Source organism: Dermacentor andersoni, chromosome 7, assembly GCF_023375885.2.
Source record: "Dermacentor andersoni chromosome 7, qqDerAnde1_hic_scaffold, whole genome shotgun sequence".
NCBI lineage: Eukaryota > Metazoa > Arthropoda > Arachnida > Ixodida > Ixodidae > Dermacentor > Dermacentor andersoni.
Window position 1 is genome coordinate 130,022,807 of NC_092820.1, and position 23,591 is coordinate 130,046,397.

General features: G+C 42.7%; 1 protein-coding gene across 1 annotated transcript; it reads right to left on the minus strand.

The window, feature by feature from the left end:
* Nucleotides 1-1,377: 1,377 nt before the first annotated feature.
* LOC126534532 (uncharacterized) lies at nucleotides 1,378-23,591 on the minus strand. Its single transcript, XM_055072002.2, has 5 exons — nucleotides 23,506-23,591; nucleotides 13,362-13,443; nucleotides 11,477-11,704; nucleotides 4,952-5,053; nucleotides 1,378-1,521 (listed from the first exon to the last, which is right to left on the minus strand). The coding sequence occupies exons 2-5, from the start codon at nucleotides 13,435-13,437 to the stop codon at nucleotides 1,382-1,384; spliced, it is 546 nt and encodes a 181-aa protein (XP_054927977.1). The 5' UTR covers nucleotides 13,438-13,443; nucleotides 23,506-23,591; the 3' UTR covers nucleotides 1,378-1,381.

The window sequence follows — 23,591 nt, forward strand, 5'->3', positions numbered from 1 at the left end:
CAGATAAACGCTGTTGGCGATCATTGTGCACGAAGGCGAGTTTCCTAGTAGAAAAGCGGCCTCTTGCTTAGGCTGATCCTGGAGGCTGTGCAAAGCCGCACCGCAAGAAGTACATCATTTTCAAATTTCAGTGAGTGTTCCGCACTTTTAATACTTAAGTCTCGGAAGATTTACTATAAAAGGCAGGAGCTGTTGGTCCTTTGTTTCATGACATTTGTGTGTGGGCTATCATTCTCAAAAATAAGGCCGAATAACATTGTCAAGGATCTTAAGTCAAGGTACGAGCAACGTTAGTGATACAACGCTGTGGCAATATAACCCCGATATACCGCATGTCATATAGCAAGGCGTGGCATATACGTGTACCTTATAGTGTACTGAAGTTTTCGCTCACACACAACTCGGCCAACGTCGACACTGACACCGAATTTTCGGCGATACATGGCTCTTAACGAAACAGTGCAACTCATTCCACTTTCCTGGTAACACATCAAGAAATTGTCGCATGTTCGACAGGCAATATTTGTCGCACAGTTGCCTATTGTATTTTCTTGCTTCCTCATAAAAGCGATCCTCGTTTCTAGTTAATCACTCTAGTTCTCGCCGTGATGACTCCACTCGTTTCTCCTATGACGTAAATCACACAGGTGAGTGTACAACATGACAGTATGCTGCTATAATTGTCGCTGTTCATCAATACAACCGGAAGAACTATGTCTTTTTGAACAAAAATCTATCAGTCTGTTGAGTATTAGCTCGTAACTAAAGCCGATCGACCATGGCTGCTTAGTGACTATCGCGTTGGACTGCTCAGCACGAGGTCGTGAGGGGAAATCCCGGCCATGGTAGCGTCATTTCGACTGGGGCGAAATGCGAAAACACCCATGTACTCAGATTTAGGTGCACGCCAAAGAACTCCAGTTGGCCTAATTAATCCTGAGTCCCGCGTTACGGGGCGCCTCCTAATCATATCGTTGTTTCGGCACGTTAAACTCCATAATTAAAGAAAAAATAATCCGATGAAATATTCACGTTCGCATACCCTAAAATAACAAGCACTGCTGAAGACACAGAACCTTCATACAGGAATATATTAATTAGCTCACCTGTTTCTGTGTTAATAGGGCGGTCAACCACCGGATCACCGTGTTCATGTAGCCCATTAAAACCAGTCTGTTGTTGCTTCTCTCCACGAAAAAGGCAGCAACATTTTCGTTCACACGTTGGCTGTTCCAAAAGTATGTAATAAGCCCACGCATAATATATAGATGAATGAAGCGTCATGTCGCCATTCCTAATTTTATAGTCTCCTACCAACCGTGTCTTTGTCATCACCTGTCGTCAGAATGGAAACGAAGAAAAGAAACAGGCACCGTGTAACCTAAAGTATTATTAATTTATTTAGCACTTCCGAACCGGGAAAGCGTTTAGGTATTCCAGGAATGTTGGGAATTATGTTTGTAATTACTGAGAATGCTTTCTTGATCTGTTCTGGATTTGCAGGCGGCACTTTTGATGGCTCTGCGTGTTAAAAGAAAAAAAAAAGTTGTCAATGTGATCATTTTCTTCAGAAATTTCCCGTTAAAGAAAGCGCGTATAAGATGTTCCGAGAAACCTTCTCTCCCATATCTCTGATACTAGTTTCACTTCTTTAGATGAAACGAAGTAGCAATTCACCGCTCATGATGTCCACACGAAATCGAAGGCAAGAAAGTAATATCAACGTGTGAACAAAAATTTTGCGTGGCCCGGCTATCGCACACATCAGAGACCAGCAAATCTGGGGGAAGACCGTTAAAGTAGTGCCGAACCACACCATTATTCTAACTTCTGCTGGGCTTTCCCCAGCTCTGCTAGTCTCTGGCGTTTGCGATAGCAGAGCCACGCATATTTTTTCCACTGTGAGAAGGAGGGCCGCCGAAGCGAGCGCGCGCTAGGCTCCACCCACCATTGCCTCGTCGTTAAGATGCGCGATGCTATATTTAGACTCTGATTTCACTATCTCTCAGCTCTCTCTCCACCAGCTCGGCGAAGCTGCGGACGTGAAGAGAAACCCAGCGAGGTTCTAACAGCTCCACTGTAAAAAAAGAAGACTCGACTGCAAACTTTTGCAGGCATGTTCAGCTTTTATGTTAAACGTCTTTTATTTCGGTCAGCATGGTCGCTTGCTAATACCACATGTAACAAAAATATGTATTACTAATATCGTTTATATATTTCCTACCATATTACCCACGCGTCTTGTTTTGTAATTGTTGTGTTGTAAAAATTAGCCCTTAATATATCGGGTCGCGCACACTAATGGCGTTGTTATCGAGCCATGTTTGATGCAATCGGAGTCATATTTAACGTCTCACTCGGAGTTTACAGTTCAAAGCTTGGCATCCTAAATAGCAGCTTGACTCTTTTTCACACGCAGGACCTCTACTTCTGCCTCTGCAAGCTTCGATGCAGCATCTGTTGACCTACGCAGCATGATACGGTCCTCCCTTCCTAGCAAAAAACACAACAGTGTTTTTAAAGGGCTTGATTAGGGTGTTCACTGTGTGTGCTGATACTGTAGTTGCGCAATACATTCGCAAACGTTGTATTAAACTGCTACTTCATTCTTCATAGAGGCAGTAAAACTAAGTAACATACTAAATGGCCGCATGATCTGGAGTTTTTCTATATTTCTCATTCTGCGTTTGCCTTGTCGCTGCCTTTAAGAATTTATTGGAGTATATTTGAGGCGTGTTCCTAAATGTTGTTGGGGAGTAGATAGAACGGTAGAAGAAAAGCTTCATCTTATATTTAATAAGCTAAAACGGTTATGCACAGCTTCACCAATGTTTAATAATATAGCGCGAGCGTCGGCCACGTGGAATGTCCGCGCCCTTCTGAGAACGAAAAGCGACAAGATCGGCAATAGTTTGCGCAAGCGCACAAAGTACTCTCCTCTGAGCGTCTCCTGCTATACTGCTAACTTCAAGATTGCACATGCATGCGACCTATGTAGTCCGTGAAACAGCATCATTCATATTATAAAAGTTGTATGCCCTGATAGATATTTTTGCTCCTCTTAAATATATGGCTCATGAGTAAGTATAAAATAATGACAAATAAGTACAAGCTCATTGCCAACGACACGTCTTGGTCGTGCACGTGCACTGATTTTTACCACTTTCTTAAAAAAAAACGGGATCGGCTAGATAACCGTGGTAGGGTGCGCGTTTTTCTTAGGCGCAAAGTGCAGTAAATGACACTCGCATGGCACTGTACTTTTTGGGCATGCGTGTACAATCGCCGATATCGCCACATCCAGCTCTCACAAGGCGCCGAAGTCTCGGGCTATCGACCTTCGCGTGATAATATTAGAGTTCCGGGAGCACGGAGTAACATAGAAAGGAGCGCTGGCTTTCGCATCTCGCATTAATTTTGGCGCTGCAAATTATAGTCTCAGGGATAAAATGCGCACAGCATTCCGCCGTGCTCTAAGCATCCGCTCACCTCCTCTGTTTTGAGTCGCCTTTCAAAGGCACTCTCCTTTCTTTGGTCCTTCCCTATAGGTTTTAACAGAAGATGCACGCGCGACATGGCTATCAAGTGAGGAGATAAACCGGCACGATTCCTTTCGGACATCAGAATATTGAACGACCACAGCGCATGCTTGAGCCTGTGTGGCCGCATGAAAAGGCAATGGATGCGGCTGTTATTGTATGGTGATAGCAAACAGTAAAAAGCTATCAGCCTATCTTGAAGAGCCGGAAAGTCGTGAGCTCAAGAAGTTACCTATAACAGTTTCTGTATCATCTATGATACCCACCACAAAGCGTCTGCATGGTAGAGAGACACTAGTGGGAACGCCTTATAAGGAGATTCAGTGCTCCCGTCTATCTTACTCCGTGTGTGGGAGTCTGTACCTTCGGACTGTACTGTATCGCCTCCTGTCCGTTTATTGGAGATAAGCTATTATTTGTGGTCCTCACACGCGTTTAGCACGCGTGGGGTTTTGGTATCTATATGACCACTGGTTAAAAAAAAAAGATGGCCCTTTCAAACTTCCATAATGTCGTCTCGAGTGTCAAAAGATAAATAGGTCTTAACGATACAAGGAGGAGGATTTAGTTGCATGGTAGCCAACATTATGGTATGGGCAGAATTTGCGTCAGTGTAGCAAAACAACCAAAATGGACCGTAGAATGTGTTGTATCCTGGACCGGCCCACCTTAACTTAGGTCATAAGAAAGGCGCGTTAAATAAAGTCGACGCGAAAAACAATACAACTTTGATCTGCATGAGCGCAATATACATATATATATAGTAAACAAACTGTGCATCATTAAAAAAAATTGATGGTCCAAACAATATGTGCTCATAGAATGTAACAATAAAATAAATCGCGTATTGCAAAAATATCATGAAAATCGGGCACATTGCATCATATTGATTTCTGGCAGTGGCTATGCAAAGATGCAACATATCTTCCTCTTTTTTTTTTACTGTAATGTTATTCAGTGCTACGGGCATCAAGTCTGTCCTGATGGCTCACTTCTCAGTGCATGCGCAGAGGGAATCATGCAAACTAACGTCTGCTCCACAGGTAGATGGCGCCAATACAAGCCAGAGCACCGCACTACTGCCTAGTGGAAAGGAGCACTGGTAGCCATAGTGCCGGCATATGTTGAAAGTAAGGGCAAGCCCGGCCTCTTTTAATCACTGGTTGAATATTCCTAATAGCATAAGAATATATTGATTAACATAAAATTACACTAAAGAAGTGTTGAAATCCTCTGAAAAACATAATACACGGGCGTTTATGAGCTATTCTGCTTGCGCTCCCTTCACGTAGAAAGCAGACGTAAAAATGTAGGTTGTGTTTTAAACGTAATGAATTTTAGACACATGGAAATAACACCGTAGGCAACCCTCATCATGGGATAGTAATCAATAGGAATACAATTTCACTCACTGCAACTGCACCTTTCCATTCTGCCTTTGTCCCTGCATCGGGCAATGTAAGGCAGAGGACATTCCCTTGGCCATACGGATTGGCAGAGCAAACCGGCCAAAACTGCAAAAAAATCAGAAACGTCATGTTCCAAATCAAGATCGTACTTAGAGCATCAACGCGAGGGTTCTGTTCCAATAGGAAAGCGCTATATTTAGAAACAAGTTATTGTTATTCCTATTCAGAAGTAGCGCACTAGAGGGTAGCTGCTAATATACAAGCTACGTCCTTTTTTTTTTTCAAGTAAACGAGCTTTGCGGTTTCCTCAATTATAACGCTTTGATTTCAGATTTAAGACTAATTACTTCACTTATGCTTCCCTACAGGACCCTTGTGTTAGAGCCATGGTATGTAAAGCGTGATATGTAATAATTATATTTCAGTGGCGTAGCCAGAAATTTCGTTCGGGGGGGGCTCACATTGCAGCTCGGTCTCCTCCTTAATAGCAAGCTTTAGCTCGCGTGCTCGTATCTAAATACATGTAGAAGGAGAATTCGTTTTTCTCGGCAACCAATGCACCAAATTTGACACGGTTTGTTGCATTTAAAAGAAAAACTTAAATTCTAGTGACTGCTGGTTTCGAATTTTTCATTTAGGCTCTCAATTATTTATTAAAAATTGACCAAAATCGCAAATTTTCAGGAACTTAAACTATCAAGCTTAAATCTATGTAACTCAGCAATGTAAAATGCTATCGCAATTCTGTGAATTGCACCTAATAGTACATCTACACCGGACAAAATTTCTATGTTACACGTGAATCTCCAAAAATTTAGCATTATGGAAATATGGCTTTCGCAGAATCCTTGTACACAACGTAACCAATTCACGTAAGATATGAATTGACACACCAAATTTGTCCGCTTTGACTGTTATAATAGATGCCGTTTACTGAACAGCGACATGTGTGCTTGTTGCACAGCTATTAGTTGGTAAACATAGTGCTTTTATTTTTTTTTACTTTCGAGTTTTTCAAAATATTTAAACAATGTTCAGGCCCTAAATAAAAATTCCGCTTCCAACAGACACTAGAATTTAACTTTCTCTCTGAAATGCAACAAATTTCATTAAAAGCGACCCGGGGGTTATCACAAAAAAGCGTTTTAGCGTTTTACATGTATTTGAATAGGCCGCGTCGGAGTTGGGCGCGAGCTAAAGCTTCCTCTTAAACAATTTGTCTGGGGATCAAATACATCACTAATAACTGCATTGTCATTACTAAAGATGCTGCAAACGAATTCTTGAACGCTGCGCACTATCAAAACAAGTAAAATATGTGTATTTTTATAAAAGAATATGCTTGTATGTGCCGAAAATTGTGTCCAAAATAACCGATATCAATGCTTCCGTGTTTTTTCTCTATTTAATAAGTAAATAAAATATCACGCGAACTTTAGAACTATATCAGTTCGAAACCAGCAAGGCAATGCATGCCGCTGATATGAAAAATGTAAAGGCCATGAAATTAGCAAGCTGAGGATGAATATTCTAATGAAACTTTGTCATTCAGGAACCTTGTTTGCATTCTTATACATATGCATCGGCCAGTGAAAAATCTCAATGACGCTGTCATTTGTCCCAATGTATTGCGCAGGAGCAGCTGTCACCGGTCGTGTATCGTGGGTAATTGCACCGAAATTATAGCCGCAACAGAGAGCACGTATAAAAAGCAGGAGTTCTGCAAAATAAACGAGGGCGAGTCAAATGAAAGTTAGCCAATGTGAATATATGACAAACGGGGTACTTTTTTTAAATGTAGTCTCCATGATCATTTAGACATTCGTCCCGTTGTCTAACGAGTCGCGTGATTCCCATCTCATTAAATTCCTTGGGTTGCTGCTTCAAAAAGTCTGCAACTGGCTCTTTCACGTCATCGTCCGACACGAATCTGTTTCGCTTGAGCTGTTTTTTTCAAATGCTCCAAAAAGTGGAAGTCGCAAGGCGACAGGTCTGGGTTGTATGGCGGATGTTGCAGCGTTTCCCACTTGAACATTGCCAGTTTTGTATTAACCACATCAGCGACGTGGGGACGGCATTGTCGTGGAACAAGATGACCCCGTTCGTCAATTTTCCACGTAATTCGTTCTTGATTGTGACACGCAGCCAATCTGGCGCTTTACAATAGCGAAACAAATTGATAGCCTCTCAAGATTTAGCAAATTCTATCACTTATGGCCCCTGACGATCACAAAATAAAAGTCAACAACACCTTTGCGGCAGAAATGATGGCCTTTCCTTTCTTGGGGGTGGTGAATTCGAATGTTTCCACTGTAAGCTTTGCTGTCGTGTTTCAGTCTCGTAGAAGTGGCACCATGGTTCGTCCCCGATCACAATTGGAGACAAGAAGTCGTCACCCTTATTGTGATACCGGATCAGATGAGTCAAGGCAGCGCTGAACTTCTCCATCTTCTGGCGGTAGTTCAAAATCTTGGGCAACCATTGCGCACACAAGAGCGGATAACCGAGATGTTCATGAATTATGACGTGAACCGAACCGTGACTGATGTTCACACGCTCTGCCAGTTCATCGATGCTTATCCTCCGTTCTTGTCTCATCAGCTCATCAACCTTTGCAATTTCGTTAGGGGTGATTGCACGATGGCTTTGGCCCGGCCTTGGATTGTGCTTGCAACTTTCACGTCCTTCTTTTAACCGTTTGCGCGAACGCTTCACAGTGGCCAATAAAATGCAATGTTCAACGTACACGGCAGCCATACGGCGACTAATTTCTTTTTGGGAAATTCCTTCAGCTGTCAAAAACCTCAGGACACCACGCTGCTCAACTTCTAGAGTGTCCATTATGTCCATGTCCATTATGTCCAACCATGTTCAACCCAGTGGATGACAGCATTAAACAACCTTAATACTCACAGCTGCGTGTCACTTTTGTAATAGAGAGATGCCTCTGTGTCACGTGCATGCCTCGCAGATAATGGACCGAACAATTATTGCGCGGGGTGGGTTGGCTGGCTTTCATTTTACTCGCCTTCGTACATTAGAAATGCGAAGATACAGTGGAATACACCAATGCGAAGATACAGTTTGATAAAAGGCAAAAAATTGTCGCTGGAAACAAAGTTCACTGCAGGTATACACATAACCCCGCAACAAGATATATAAATATACGTATAAGTCTCCAATAAATCTACGTATCTAAAAAAAAGTCACTGTATACAATGCGTCAAACAAGGCAAATGAACATGTTGCGCAATTAGAGATTCACAGAATCCTAGATCCCACCCCCATTCCATCCGCTCCTCCCGATGTGTCGCGGGCGACAGAAGTAGGCACGCTTGCTCCCCGTTTTTCTCTTTTGCGCACATAAGACTGAGCCACCATAGTCGTCTCACCCATTCTCTCCCCCCCCCCCCCCCCCATCCCCCTCCCTACGCTTTCATTCGCACATTCAGCATGCGGCGCGCGGTCACGATGTTATCGCCCTTGGACTTTATACGAAACATGAGGGCGACGGCAACGGCAGTAATGCGCCTGGAGTGTCCATATAATTGCTATCGCAATACTATATAATAAAACTATCCGGCAACTGAAGCGTCCCGTGGCCCATTACTGTCCGCAAAAGAAGTAGGAAAATCGAACTTTCACGATACGACAATTCGCTGCGCCACAGCAGTCTTTTTTTTTTTTTTTTGATGGGCTGGCGCACCGAAATGAAAAAGCGCAAAGTATGTTGGCCACAATCGAATGTCTACTTATCGAAAGAATATCGAAAGAAACGTGAGACGCTTGGTCCACCGAGAACCATACGCATACTGCTCGGTATCCTACACTGGCGAGACAAGACTTTCCGGAGAGGTTACGCTCAAGCGAACGTGGTGCAATCCGTCGAGTCCCCACAGTGATGACAGCGAGCGACGATAGTTTCTTTTTCTCGTCTGCTAGCCAGAAAGTGCCCAAAACACTGCCAGGAGAAAGTCCACTCGGCCAGAGAAAAGCGAACGCGCACCGAAGTGCGCCGCGCGGTGGTGGGAGCAAAACGAGAAAAACGCATGCGCTCTGGCGGCCTCTGGCAGCCCGCGGGTAGGGTCAAGAGGCTCAATGGGTCCTCGCGAATAAAAGTCGAAGTAGAAAAAATAAATAAGAACGAAGTTACCTTGGCTGACTTTAGTGTCTTTGACGCGGATGCTTTAACGTAGGCGAAAAGAAAATGATATTTTTTATGTGTCATGACGGCACAAATTAACCACCACAACGCTTCATCTCATCCGACCTCGCTGCTGGCTTTGTCAACTTGTCTGATAGTGTGTTGATTTGGCTTGTCTCGTTGTATGGTCCGATGCAAGACCATAGAATAAAGAACCAGTAAGACTTTAGAAAAGTCAATGCACCTTTGGCGTCCAATATTTACAGTAACATAAAACCCACAAAGTTCCGCAATTGAAAATCTAAAGCACAATTTTGGAAATGTCAATGCACCTTTCAGATCAAAAGTTTATGAGAACTTTATACCCATAAATTTCAGAATTGACATCCATGCGCTGCGTAGATTCCGCGGCCTCTGCAAGATGCCGTGGCGAGCCCGTTCGCCATCAAAACGCCCTTGAAACTTTGTGCTCGGATGGGGCTGCTTGGCGTTATGTGACTCCCGGTGCATGGGCGCTGCCGTGAAATCCAGCCCAAGTTCGCAAGGTTCGCGCTGAAATGTCTTTTCGAGCGTGAAAAAGACACTCTAGAGAAAATTCAGAATGATTTCCGGCACCGGGGATTGCTTGGGTGGGCGGTGCATGGACAGCACGAAAAAATTTTGGGGGGGGGGGGGGGGGGGGCTGAAGCCCCATAAGCCCCCCCCCCCTGGCTACGCCCCTGTTATATTTCCATACTGAAACTTCTGCCTACAGAAAGGTTGTGCCAGTTTTCTAAAAGTTCCTTCAAGCAATACCGTTTATATGTATTAATCATATAAACGCGATCTATTAACGCGAAAGCAATGAATGCCTCATAAGGCAGAAAGTCCGACGTTGGCGGCATGACCACACGGTGGCACAAGAAGACTACGAACCCTCGACACTTGGTGGGAGTCGAACCCACGACCTTTGATGTTAGTTAGGGCAAATTAAAACAAAGATAATTAATAAAGATTTCATTAGGACACACCAACTCACGACTTTGGGTCTTTATTAAGGCACACTGAATTAACGCAGAGTTAATCAAGGCACTCGAACCCAGAATCTTTGTTGGGAGTCGAACTCACGACTTTCCGTTGTGGCTGAAGTTCTGAACATCGCGCGGTGGTCGCAATGATTTCGCATTCATCCATGTAGGGATAGCTAAATGCGCCTTGCATTTTCTTGTTCATACAATATAAGAAAATCATAATTAGGTAAATGCAGTGGAAGCCGTATGGGAAAAAAACTAGCCAGAATAAAAAAAATTTCGCTCACTTCGAGGAAGTACGCTTAAAGGAAGGTCAATTTAGCGAATGATGAGGATTGAATTGAAGTACCTTTTTTGGATTACACAAAACAAGCTTGAACATCTGCAGCGCAATCAGACCACCATAGAATGGAGTTTTCGGCTTTGTATAAGATGGTTCAATGCGTCATAACAAATAGCGAGTGCTTGTGGTTGCCCAATTACAGGCGCATCCATTTATGAAAGATGACAGAGATGCTTAAATAGTGTTAGGTGGCCCAACTACGCACTATGGTTGCATGCAAGTTTTGAGATTTACAGCTTGCCTAAAAATTTGACACTCAATAATCAAGATGAATCAAAGCCACCGTATCGACTGATTACCCAATTGCTTTTCAGGCACAGTTCATACTTTTGAAAGTTCCGAAGGTAGCGCATGTGCATTAGAAATTAATAAAAATTTAGTTAACTCGGAAACAAAAGGTGTTAACTCCCTACACCAGTGTATTATGTGAACAAAGTTGAAAAGGAAATCAAGTTTGAGCGAAAGGATGATAGTGTCGCACCCGCCGTTATTGACAATTAATAAGTAGATTTGAATCAATGTACAAAGAAACTGGTTCTGCGCCCTACGTAGTAGATTATGTTTCAAGCAAGTAGCAAAAATGCCAACAAAAAATATTGTAACGTGCGGAAAGGAAGCACGACGAAAAGGGGATACTGCATCCTTTATTATGCAGCTAGCTTCTCGCTGGCTGTCACACGCTGTGTAACAAAACTTTACCTCTGGGCAAATTGAATAAAGTAAACACAAGTTAATTTGCGCAGAAGGCTTATACATCCACAAATGTATGGCCGTATAACAAAAATGTCATATGCCAAGTGGAAGAAAACCACAACAATAACTATTCTATTTCCGCTTTGAATCATTGTTCCTTGAAACTCTGGTCTAAGTTATTTCTTTACAACACGGAAAAAAAATGTCTCATAACTAGGTTACAATTATACATTATCAGTAATAAGAACGTAAACCCGAGCTTCTACACAAACCCACAGACTCATTGCAGATTTTCAGGGTTTGTTATGCACTCTCGCAGATAAGGCCCAAGTACCCACCGCATTTACAGACGCATTTTCGATTCATCTTCATGCAACAAGTCTTGTGGCCTTGTCTGCATGGAAGTACTTCACATCCGATATATCCGTTGTTTTCGTTCACATTTTTGCTTCCGTCGTCGTTGTCGCCGTCCTTCTTGTCATCGCTGCCTTCGTCGTTTTTGCTGTTGTCGTTGCTGCTGTTCTTGCTGTCACTTTTGTCGCCGCCATCGCCGGGGTCGTCATTGCCTGAGAGCAGAACCATCCGTCACTCAGGAAATCAAGAAAATTTTATCGCGAACACCTGAAATTCCATCATTCCCACTTCTGGCAAAACCTCAATTGTACACTGTGTATTTTCTTAGAACACAATTACCTTGGATAAAGAAACAGTCCACCTTAAAAACTTCCTCAATAGTTTCGAGAGCACACAAATATGGTCAAACCTCTCGTTTTACAAAGCCCAAATGAAGCACAAAGTGACATGCGCCAATCCGACTAGATTCAATCCATATTCAATGAGGTATTTTCAAAGCGAGAAAACTGAGAAAGTTGCTGCAACGAACGAGAATTCAGACAATGGCTGAAGCCCTGTGCAAGCTGAAATTTCAGAACGTTCAAACTAGGTGACATTTCAATTCTTATTATTGGTCTTAATTTTGTTGTATGTTGCCAAACGGCTGTCGTAGCATTGGCGCTTTTCTCTGCGGCTATTATCTGCTAGAAGTTAAAGACGAACAGAGCAAAGTGCAAAATTTTCAACAAAAGCAGGAGGCATGAACAAGATGCACTTTGTAGGCACTTGACCAATGCGTGGCTCTAAATGGTATTTGCCACAGAACCCCACGCTTCAGGCATAGCTCGCGCTCAGGGCTCGGTACCCCTGGATATTTGATCCCCTCTACACAACTGCAGCGTTGTTATTTTACGCAATGTGAAAGCCACGCACATTATGCGCCTTCCCACTCCTGCAGCGTTTCTGATTTCAGTGTGAAAAAAGAACTAGCATATTGTATTGTTTCTTTACCGACTAAAGATATATGTATATCTGTTCAGCATTAAACCAATAACTTCATAATAGTCCATGCACGCAATAAATGTCTCATAACATTTGCACAATCAGATGGTGAGAATGGCCCTGTAACTTATAGGTTTCACTTCCACATACAGGCTTCAGTGAACACCTTCGAAAATTCTTAAATGTTGCTTGTGGCAGATAGTACAAATCTAGTTCATGAGGTGGTCTACTCGATGTGGCGAACATAACTTGCACAAAAATAGAAATGCGTAAGCGACTAATTAAGAAAAATTCACTGATTTAGCTTTTAATCAGTGACCTTATGGCCCATATTGCAACATACAAATGTTAGCTGTGTAGTTTGCAAAGGGGATACACTTGGAACAAATTCTCAGGATGACGCCAGTTTCAAAATATTCATTCGCGAACTTTGAGGAGGAATGCATTGGGGTTCCTATTACTTTCTTATCAACACGTCGTTTTGTGCATTCAAGCACAAAAAAACTAACTCTTGCTACCCTAAACGTACTATTCCTAGAGACAGGCACTAATTCATATTAAATGGCTTGTCAACTACGGTCAACGAGCTCCATGAGCAACTTTATAAATATAACTTTTTTTCCTGCAGTAACTGCTGCTTTCTAATAACATTTAAAATATAGTGATATCATGTTCCCCTTGAATACAATTAAGATGTGCGCTGAATAATGTATTAATTAACAATAAACCTAATATTAGAACAACGAAAAATAAATGCTTCCGCATGCTGCAAGTATCACAAAACTCTGTGTTTCGTTTGCATTAAACGATTTTTAAGCCATGTGCGCGGCAATGACTGCGTCATTTATTCAAAAGAGACATTATTATTAAAGCAAAATACATGCTTACCTGCGCTATTGGAGGATATGGCCACGACAAGGTAGACAAGCAAGAGCAAGCAAACGAAAACATTCTTGCGGGTCATTGCTTCCTGCAAGGCGACAAATTTAAGCAACTTGCATTAGGTGGATTTCCAAGCAAATTTATTTTAGAAAAGTGATATCAGCTAATATTAGATTATTTTACAACCTAAGTCAAAGAGAAAGAGAGCGAGAGAGATTTCTTTGATCCTAGAGTGGTTTGCCTGGATGCTTGCCTAGCATGCTACTGCTTAGTTATGAAGGCATCTTGCGCTTTTCCTTTTTGTGCACGACAATATTTTTTTTTTAAATACGACCCGCATAATATCATTTCAACATCGACCTTGGGCCCCATAACGTAAAACTAATCCAATGTGTTTTTATTCCAATCTCCTGACGTCAGATTTGTCTAACCGCCGACGCAAGCCCCGGGCGCTCACCCGCATAGCAGGGTTGTCTGAACTGACCAATCAAACGCCCTCCTCGTTCATAGGAGGTCTCTGTTGTTTGCTGGAAAAACAAATAACATTGACTGCACTGAGCGGCTTCTCTTATCTAATTGGCTGACAGGAGGCGAGGAGCACGCTCAAGTGGAAAGGGATTCGATAGGGCCAAGTAACTGCACTGAAAGTCGATGACCGGATGAAGAAGGTGGTGCCAGCGTCTGCGATTGGTCCGCTTTTCCTTATTTAGCTTGCGGTGGCTGGTCGAAAATCGCGTCTCCACACAACGGAAGCTTAAGAATGACGCTAAAAGGATCCTCAGCAATAAAGAGTTGGCAGAATGAGGTCGTAAGTGTGCCGAAAGGGCACAAGAACATTACACGGCCACGCCAGAAGTTTTATTATACGCAAATAAACCCCTGCTCTCCCACAGGCGTGAGTAGCCTGCGCCTGAGCGATCGGCGGTAGCCGTCTTTTATTCCTTTCGGAACGGGTAGCCTGCGGCTATTCAGAAGAAAATTCAGTTTTGTTTGGCATAATAATGCATCTTAAAGGCGTACACGTCACTTTGACACGGTGAGTTCTTGCTGTTTTGTGACGTCGCGTGACAGGCAGGTGAAGTGGGTGCAGCCCGAAAGCTTCTGACCAATAGCCGGGGGGCTAATGGCGAAAAGGCATCGAATCGGAAATAACTATTTTTCTCTTTTCGGTCGAATCATGCATAATCAGCGTGTACGCGTCATATCAGATGGGAAGCTATCGTGGTTTTCGTGACGTCGCGTGACACACAGGTGAAGTGGGGTGGTCCAAAAATTGTTTTTGACCACCGCGGAGGGCTGATTGCAGAATTGAAATAGAAAAGTTTGGAATAGTCACGTTGTAGAGCACCTTATCTCACAATCAGATTTCACATATTCAACGAAGTAGTCTGAGCGAATTTTCACTTGTGCTTATCCTCCTGCCTTCTAAGTGTCCAAAGACAAATTGCTGAAATAAAGTAGTTCTTTATAACTCCCTGCAGCTCTCTTACTATTTATCGAAGCTTCAGATCAAGCACACACTAAATGCTAGCTCCAATGTATTTCAAGCGGAAGTTTCTACAGTTTTTCTTTTTTTGTTTAATGCAAGCGGGGTTCTCTCGTAAAAAGCTTCCATGGTATTAGCGGTAAATAAAACTTTATTTTAGCCAGATATTAAGAATATTACACAGCTAGAGAAAGCAACTGAGCTTGTTCTATTAGCGGCGTTATTCAGGCCGTTTTCACAGAAACATATTACACGAGAACTTGCACGACGAGGAGCTTGAATGGCAACAGGGTCTTTAAGGCGTAAGTGGCACCGCTGTGCTGTCATAACCTGTAACAATCTTGAATGAAAACTGCAGAAGATCAAAACATGAAGCCTGTTAATGTGGCAGCTGCCTTCGTGCACTGTTAAAACAATAATGCTGCCATCCAAAATCTATAAATCATTGAACAGACCTGGCAACATTTCCTGTCGAAATATACTAAGCGTAACACTTGATCTGGCTATGTACGTGGTTCCCTAACATTTGTTTCCCTGCGTGTTCTCAGAAACTGTCATTTTTTGCACCGTTTACCACGCGCCGCAGTAATAATACAACCTAATAATACACGTTCAGTCTTTTGCCCGTTTAAATTACCGATCACTCACAAGTTTATTTTGCTTTTCTAGAGGTGTCTATAACAGAATAAATTGCAGAAAAATGCCAGTGCGTTCCGCTTAAGATTTTCTGATATCGTTTCGTTCAATGAACCCGAATTACAGTTAGGCGTATCACATTTGTGCTCTCCTATAAAGTTTAAGGGCAAACATATGGTTTGTTCAATAAAGAATGAGACTGCTGCTGCTTTGAAACATTTCATTCTGTAAATTATCCGGCACATTTGTGCCATTTTATATGCTATTCAGTAAGTAGAAGACTTCAGTAAGTAGAACACTTCTACCACAATGATATGTCATGCGACAAGCGATCTTTTCCCACCCGCACAAAAATCACCTCCTATGTGTTAAATGCGCTTATAGAGTTTCTATACTTGCTCCATGTATTAGAAATTCATTTTTGAGCCATTACTCGGAGCATCGCAAGAATCCCCATTAGCCGTCTTAAAGCCCACATGTGGTATTCTCCCATTTTTTGTGTACTTCACGGTAAAAGTGAACATTGCTTTGACACGAAATAGCGTATACTGAGGGCATTCGAGGCGATGTTGAAGCAGCAGTAACTTAAAAAAAATCTCGTTTGGTAAAATGCGCCTGAGTACTTCCATTGTATAACCGAAATTTCCGACCTGACCAACTGAGGTCCCCTTAATTACACACTGGTCGTTGTTTCTCTCTGCGTATTAAATCACCTGTCAAACGCGACTGACTGATAATGTCACCATAAATGTCACCTATAGGCACACGCTAGTTTAGAGGAGTGGCCTCCTGACTGTTATCGCAGTGCCTATTATGACAATGCAAGTCGAACTCATAAACAGAATGGACCTGGCTGTAATTGTGGCAATTAAAATGCAGTTGCCTGAGTGACTGTACTACCAAGGTAATGAATATCTTAACCAACGCATACTAACATATATTTAGCACTTACAACGACGTTTTTACTATAAGTGTGACTCTCATAGCTTTTTCTTAGCTTCACGAGGTGGGGAATCTTACTAACTAGAAGTTTCCGACTTTCACTTAACACGAGAGCAATGCTTTTTTTTAGGAAAAGCAACCCGGTTCTAGTTAGATAGTGAATGGGTGCGGCCATTGATTTATTTGCAAAGAGTACATATTTATCTAAGGTGGCGACAACTTATGTTTACTGTTATTATAACTTTTGCAAATAAATTAAAATACGAGTGCCGCATAATATCCTACGTATGATAATGTTGTACCAACAATCGCATCGAATGGTCCAATATATTCTCTGGAGACATTTTGAAGAAACATTTCGCATGAATTGTTCAACACCGGGATAGTATGATTGATATTACAACTTGCTGATTTTAATTGTTGACTCATATTGTGTGTCCATTGCCCTCCCTAGCAAATCGAGGATTTGTAAAAAAGAGAAAGATTTCATGTGTAATCTAGGAATATATCACTGTGCCTATTGCGCGCTACCAAAGCTTTAAACAATTCTTTGTTTCCATAAGTACACTTTGGGAAAGCCCAAATAGACGACCATTGCCAGAAGGCAGCCTTACTCCGAAGGCAACGTTTCGACTATGCGACTTGCCTTCTCAAACTTTAGCAGTTTGTTTTAGAAACTTCATATTTCATAAAATTCAGTTATCCCTCTTTCTTTTTTCTGCACTCAGCCTAACTGACAATAATAATATTCGGTTTCCAGCTCCATGCAGGTCCGCAACGTGGCATTTTAACTACTGATTCTTTTCTTCAATTACAAAACTAATTCTATGGAATTTGTTACTAGTTGATGCTCCACAATGTGTTCTATTCAAAGTTCAGAGTTCAGGAGACGTACAAAATAAGCTGGCAGGCTCTTTCCACATCGGCCGATGCTAAGCAATGCAAGTTTCTCTACAAATTACCTTGGGACTCGTTAGCACACCAGAAACCAAGGTATCTGATTTTGTAAGGAGAAATGGCAACACATTTCGCACGCCCTGTTCGTACTGCTTTTAGTTCCTCTTAAATGAATATTCATTGCTGAGTGGACTTTTCCTGCCATCTTTCGAGTGATAGCGAAACCTGCCTTTTTCCCTCTTCACCAGATGGCGCCACCGCTTCGACACTGGGAGCGAGCACTACACGTTTACAAACTGTATTCACTTTGTTGTGATTTCGCGCGGAACTCTGGTTACTGCGTACTGTTTCTTACTCCATAATGTTTTTTTTTATTGCACTTTCGTGGGCACACGATATATCGTAGTGACTTTCGTGTTGAGCGTTAAAGCGTCCGCTCACATTACGAGTAAACCTCCGTTTTTCCCTGTGCAAGGTAGTAAACCGGAGTTTCTTCTGGTGAAACTTTGATCGTTTCATTGTTTCTCTGCTTAGCTTGTCAGTTTGGTGAAGAAAGTGCGACACTGTGGATGTGAAGGAAGATCAAAAGTATCGGTGTCGAATTGGGAGTATACGTTATCAATTTATTGCGTAAAACCTGCAGCACCATAAAAACCATATTGCAGGACAGGGATTACAAGTAATCAATAAATGAACAGAGGGACCCTATGCTTTGCATGAAAATGTAGTATATGATTTATCAGAAGCCAGAATAAAAACAGAAATGTGCAATCACAGATCGACTAACAAAATTATACCACATGTAGGCCCACTCTTGCACTTGCTGGAAAAATAACTAAACGCACGCACCGAACTGAATAAAAATTGAGAAAACTTGTATGCCATGCCGTCAGCACATGCGGCAACTTACTCAACAGTGTAGAACCTTACGAGCAAGACCTCAATGGGCCCGCGCAGATTTCGACTGTAACAGATAAATGCTTCCATGTATACTAGTTTTATCCGGCGCAAATTTCAAAAAAAAGATAAATAGAACAGTCTTCTACGACCTTGTTGAATCACGGCGCAATTTACAGCTCAACTGTTTCTGTGAAGTGTTGGCAAAAGAATATTAGCTGTCTGTACGCAAATCACACACTTCAGAATGTTGCCCCATATAATTTACCACTGGCTTGGTCTAAACGTTTGCCGCATATACCACTACATCGATCTTTTAAAGGAACTTTATCATCGGCAGCAATTCAATCACGAAAATTTTTTCTTCACTAGAACATTGGCTGTGGCTACCGCCTTTCCCCCCTTTCGCTCCCACATTTTCGCTAAACTTGATTTCGGGTGCGTTCACAGTCCTCGCAGGGCAGCGGGATAAATTATGCGTTGTCCAGAAAACACAGATGCAACGCCCCGCATCGCTTCTATAACTACTTTACTATAAAGTCTGTATAATAGGCCACACACTTTGAACTTCATATACACATTTCATTTCATTTTCATTTTATTACCTTAAAGACGCCATTAGGGGTATTACACACGGGGTGGTTAACATGTGGACACAAGAAAAAGCAAGTGTTGCATAGAAATACAAGTTTGAACAGTTTCTTGAAATTGTGAAGGGCATATGATGGCAGCGACATTGAAGGGTAGGCCGTTCCAGTCCTGAAATGAAGGTTGAAAAGTGACAGTTTGGTGTTCTAGGACAACAAACTTGGAGTTCATCGCCTGTGCTCTGTGACATGCGTGAAGATGATGGCGTGACGTAAGGTGGGCGGCTTAGTGAGAAGTAAAAAAACAGTCCTGTAAGCTGGTCCTAATAAATAAACATAAACAGGGTGCCTTTTTTACTTCACCAAGGATACAGGGGAGCCTACTGCGATCTTCGTGAAGCGCATAAAAAGAGAAAAACAAATTTTCAGTAATCCTTTGCTAAAATTATGATTACTCAAGGAACGCTAATGTTTTTGCAAACAAAACGCTTAACATGACCCTCTTTTTCACGAAATATAAACGCAGTTTTACGAATGTCGGGACATTAGCAAACCCAGCTGGGAACGGATGTGTGACACTTTTGAACATTTGCTTATTTTTGTTTGGTAAATGCTGCAGTTCGTCCACACAGTTTTCCCGTAGTGTTTCCCAAGTTTGGATAAAGTTTTATTGCAGTGCCATTTGTAGTTTTGCAGGGAAACCAGCAAAAGTCTGTGCCGTTCGGGAAACACAGTTATTATGCGCCGGAGTGCTTGCTTGCATAATTTGTTGCAAAGGCCACAATCCATCCACCCTTCTTTGAACTTTTCCTACACATCACCTATTAACTTGTCCTTGCATTAACTAAACATAAACCAAATCCTGCATTTAGTACATCGAGGACACCGGGAGAAGTTCGTATAAGGCCTGGAAAACCTAATGTATATGAGGGTTAAATTATTGTTTGTAGCGCTCACATTTAAGCCACACATTGCATATGTCTTGCGACAGATTGCACCTTTAGTGGCCTCCGGTTATACTGAACGTAATGTTTGTGTAACGCAGAAGTCCTTTAGTATATTTCTAAACGTAGATAAAAATGGCTAGGGATGCGCACGGACGGCATATTGCGTCACTCCTAAACCTCAACTGCCACACTTAACAGTGCCTAAAAGCTAAAATTTTTTCGCAATTCATAATAGTCGCGACAACCTTGTATTCCTTCCAGCCACAATCCACTACGTGTACCTTATTTTCACAAAATATGAATTTTGGGTAACACTGGGAAGCATACTGTACAATTGTCATATACTGCTGTCGAGCACCTTTTTAAAAATTCGTTGTACAAAGGCTGTTCTTTTTTTCTTCAAATGCATTTAAATTCCCACGTAACTTTGCCAGAGTGCTCACTAAGCAGGATCCTAAGTACACTTGTAGTTACGCCAGAGCAGGGAGATAAATAACGCGTGGCTTGTAAAGCAGCCTCCTAAATCTTCCGATCAGTTGCATACGTAATCTCTTGCAAAGGCCGCATTTACCCTGCACATGCGAACTTAGGCAACCACATTACTTACAGCGTCTTCCTTATTTTCGACAAATACAAGGTCTCTTGTCAGAAATACCATTTTTATTTCTTAAGGCCTCCTTCCATTCTTAAACACCTAGCACAACCGCGTGTATGATAATGCCATGGAGTTTTTCAGGAACGAAAACAGTACGATTCCGATAAATTTTATCCTACAGGCACTGCAATTCCATGATGACGCAAGTGTTCGACGCTGAATATGTGCGGTGTATGATATTCCTGGAAAAGAAGTTTCAGTCGTTCGAAAGCCAATAGAGCAGATGTTTCCGGCATTCTGCAGCTATGTCCACGACGGAGTGTCATTGTGTTACTGTGCGTTTCCTTTTCTCCTCCAACAAATTAAAAACAAGAGAAGAATAAATGCAACTACAAGAACTGACAAAGAATGCATTTTACTGCGAAGCTGTATGCCTCTACCGTCCAAGGAAATTTTCGTGTCGTTATGGGAAGCAAAGAGCTTCCCATACGTGGGCCGATCCCGGAGATTGTGCAATGCCGAGCCGACTCGCGGTGGAGGTGCAGTTCGCCATTAAGGGGCCCACATACATAGCTTCGCTGGTCATCCCTCTTTACAGAATGGAAGGGCACTGAGTTTTTTTCATCTCCACTGAACGCCAAAATCAATAACAGTGCCCTATCTCTTCCTTCTTTTATCCCCACTTTTTTTTCTGCCACAGAATTCCCTTCGCAAGGACTGCTGGCTCTAGGGATAATGGAAACTTGCTTGCTGCGTCAGCCTAATAGCTACTACTTCCCCGATGCACCAATACCATAGTTGGCGTGTTGGCATTGGGTGAACACGTCAGTATTCCCGTGTTTATTTGTAGTCACTTTGCACGAATGTTCTTGAACAGAAGTAAAGAATGGAAGGAAACATATATAAGTTATCTTTTACCACTGGTTTTCTTTGCCCTTCAAAATAATTGGGTTATGCAATTTCATTATGAAAATTGAATGTTCTTTCGCATTGAAGGCTTAACTTTTCGAGTGCATGTATGCACATGAACTGCGTTTTGCCGGCGCATGCGCACTAACACCACTACTATTGTATCTAAGAAGTTAGAATGTGTAGTCTGAATTGAACAGGAGGAGAACTCCAGCCCAAAATTATTTTAGAAACAGGACGTTTCGGAACCCTAACCCGAACCCGCACTTCAGGGGTGAGATCATGTCAGGTGTGACAGGCCTTATATGCGTTTTTGGCCCGTTGATAGGCGCGCAGACACTTTTTGTACACGTTGAGCGTAAAGGGCGGAAAGTGTTTTTGACAGACGAGTGATGTTGCCCGGCGTCTTTTGAATGTGCCAGGATTCTGAAGGGAGCCACCGCCGGTGTTAGTTTTCCTCTCTCCAAGATGACAGTGCCGTCACGACTAATCCGGTAATCAAGAAGCAAGCATTGCTCTACCACAGCACTGCGTTTTCTCATTAGGTGTCGAAGGTTATTCTTCTGTTGTCAAATTATTTCCAAGGAGTATCTAGGCTCTCCACTATACTACGTGGGGAATTCGTTAGAGGTGTTCTTGTATACAGTGCTCCACGCCTTTTCCACTGGAACGCGGTCTTGCGGACGATGGAGGAGGCTACCGACCCTACAGAGAGGCTTGTCAGCTAACTTGCACCCCTGCCCTTCGCAGCACACGGGCTACTGTCTCGCTGACCCGTCGAACATATGGTATCGAGACACGACGCCATTGCTTCTGTTGTGGAGCAGCCGCTGTGTTCCTTTCATTCTCGTTCCGTCGTCGGAGAGCACGGTGAATAAATGCCTTTGTGTAACTGTTCCTCCTAAGGTTACGGATTACTGTGTTATTTTCTTTCTTCTGTACGTAAGAGGACGAGTGAATTCCTTAGGCTGTCTTGACGAGGCTTCGGACTTCTCTTTAATTCCGTTGTCCCCAAGCAGGCAGGTATCTTCTGAATATTTACCTTTGGTATCTCGACTTGCATGTTGCTTTGCGCAGTTTTTTTACAAGGTAAATTGGGACTACCTTTATCACAGGCAGCTGATGGTTATATTTGAACATCTAAACATCAAGTCTACTCTGGCACTAATATACAGGAGAGTGTATATCATTGTCTAATTGTGAGTGACTTATAGACTCAGAAATTGTCTTCAATCCCAATACGTCTGCCTCTTGTTAAAGAACATTCATTTACGTTGTGTTTTCTAGGAACAGTACACAATATTAAGCGATCAGTGAGGACCGTACAGAGTCAACTGTCACAACAAGCACAATTCTTTGTTTGACGGTATACATCAATCATAAAGCAAGCGTAGATCCACTAGGTATATATATGCAATAATAAAGGTATTCGCGTTGGTCTGAATCTTTCCCGCCTGACTACCGTAACTATTACTTTTCGCCCCCAAAATGTGCTGGACCAGTTTCCATATTACTTTGTTCTCTCTCCGCTCAGAACATGCCTACAATAATTTGAGTTCTCATGTATAATAACAGCACAAAGCATTTCACTTTTTCTTTAGGTATTATTTCAGATCCTTTGTCTATGTTTCACCATAAAGTGCATGTGTGAGAAACGTACACGAACTAGAAATTTCAGCAGACCGACCTTCCGCTCAAAGAAAGCCGCAGCATTGTCCCAAGGCTGGATTATTGACAGTGACGACAAGGTATTAAAGTATTGCATGGAGTAATGCTCGTAGTTTTAAGGGCAATATACATTGGGCAAAACATTTGCTTGCTCGCTAGCAGTCGCGTGGCGTCATGCGTCTAAAGCCCCACAACTGAGTTCATTCCACTGCGGTTAGCACTCGTGGTTACGACGCTGCCGTCATGGCGCGGGCGCTCGTCCCAAAGCGAATGGTTCGTACTAACGCTTCCTTGACCATATCGCCTTGTCCTGCCTTCAAAGCTCAGTGAATAACGTGCGTTATGTAATTGGGCTCGCGCGGAAAGGCAGTGTGCACTAAGGCAGCAGCCTTCTTGTCTTCACTGCTCGACAACGCTGTAACTCTCGCATACTTGTCCTGGCACACGCTGGAGCCCACGTCACCTCCAATGCACCGCGATCAAGTAGTACAAGCGTCGTCGTGCACGAGTCAGTCCGGCGGCTGTGACGGCGGACGAGGGAGCGGGCCTAGAGTGCCCAGATAATATGTATTCGAATAAAACGTACCCGACAAGGTGGTACCGTCCCAATCTTGCGCGAGGAACGGTTGCTCGTTTGAACAGCTTGGGTCGCCTGTTTTTAAGGCACACGCA

Bases quoted from the DNA above. Each gene is read 5' to 3' on its own strand.
- LOC126534532 (XM_055072002.2), bottom strand. From the start codon at position 13,437: ATGACCCGCAAGAATGTTTTCGTTTGCTTGCTCTTGCTTGTCTACCTT. The intron at 11,705-13,361 runs GTAAGCATGTAT...TTCTGCTCTCAG, and splicing joins CATATCCTCCAATAGCGCAG to GCAATGACGACCCCGGCGAT. The intron at 1,522-4,951 runs GTGAGTGAAATT...TTTAACACGCAG, and splicing joins AATGGAAAGGTGCAGTTGCA to AGCCATCAAAAGTGCCGCCT.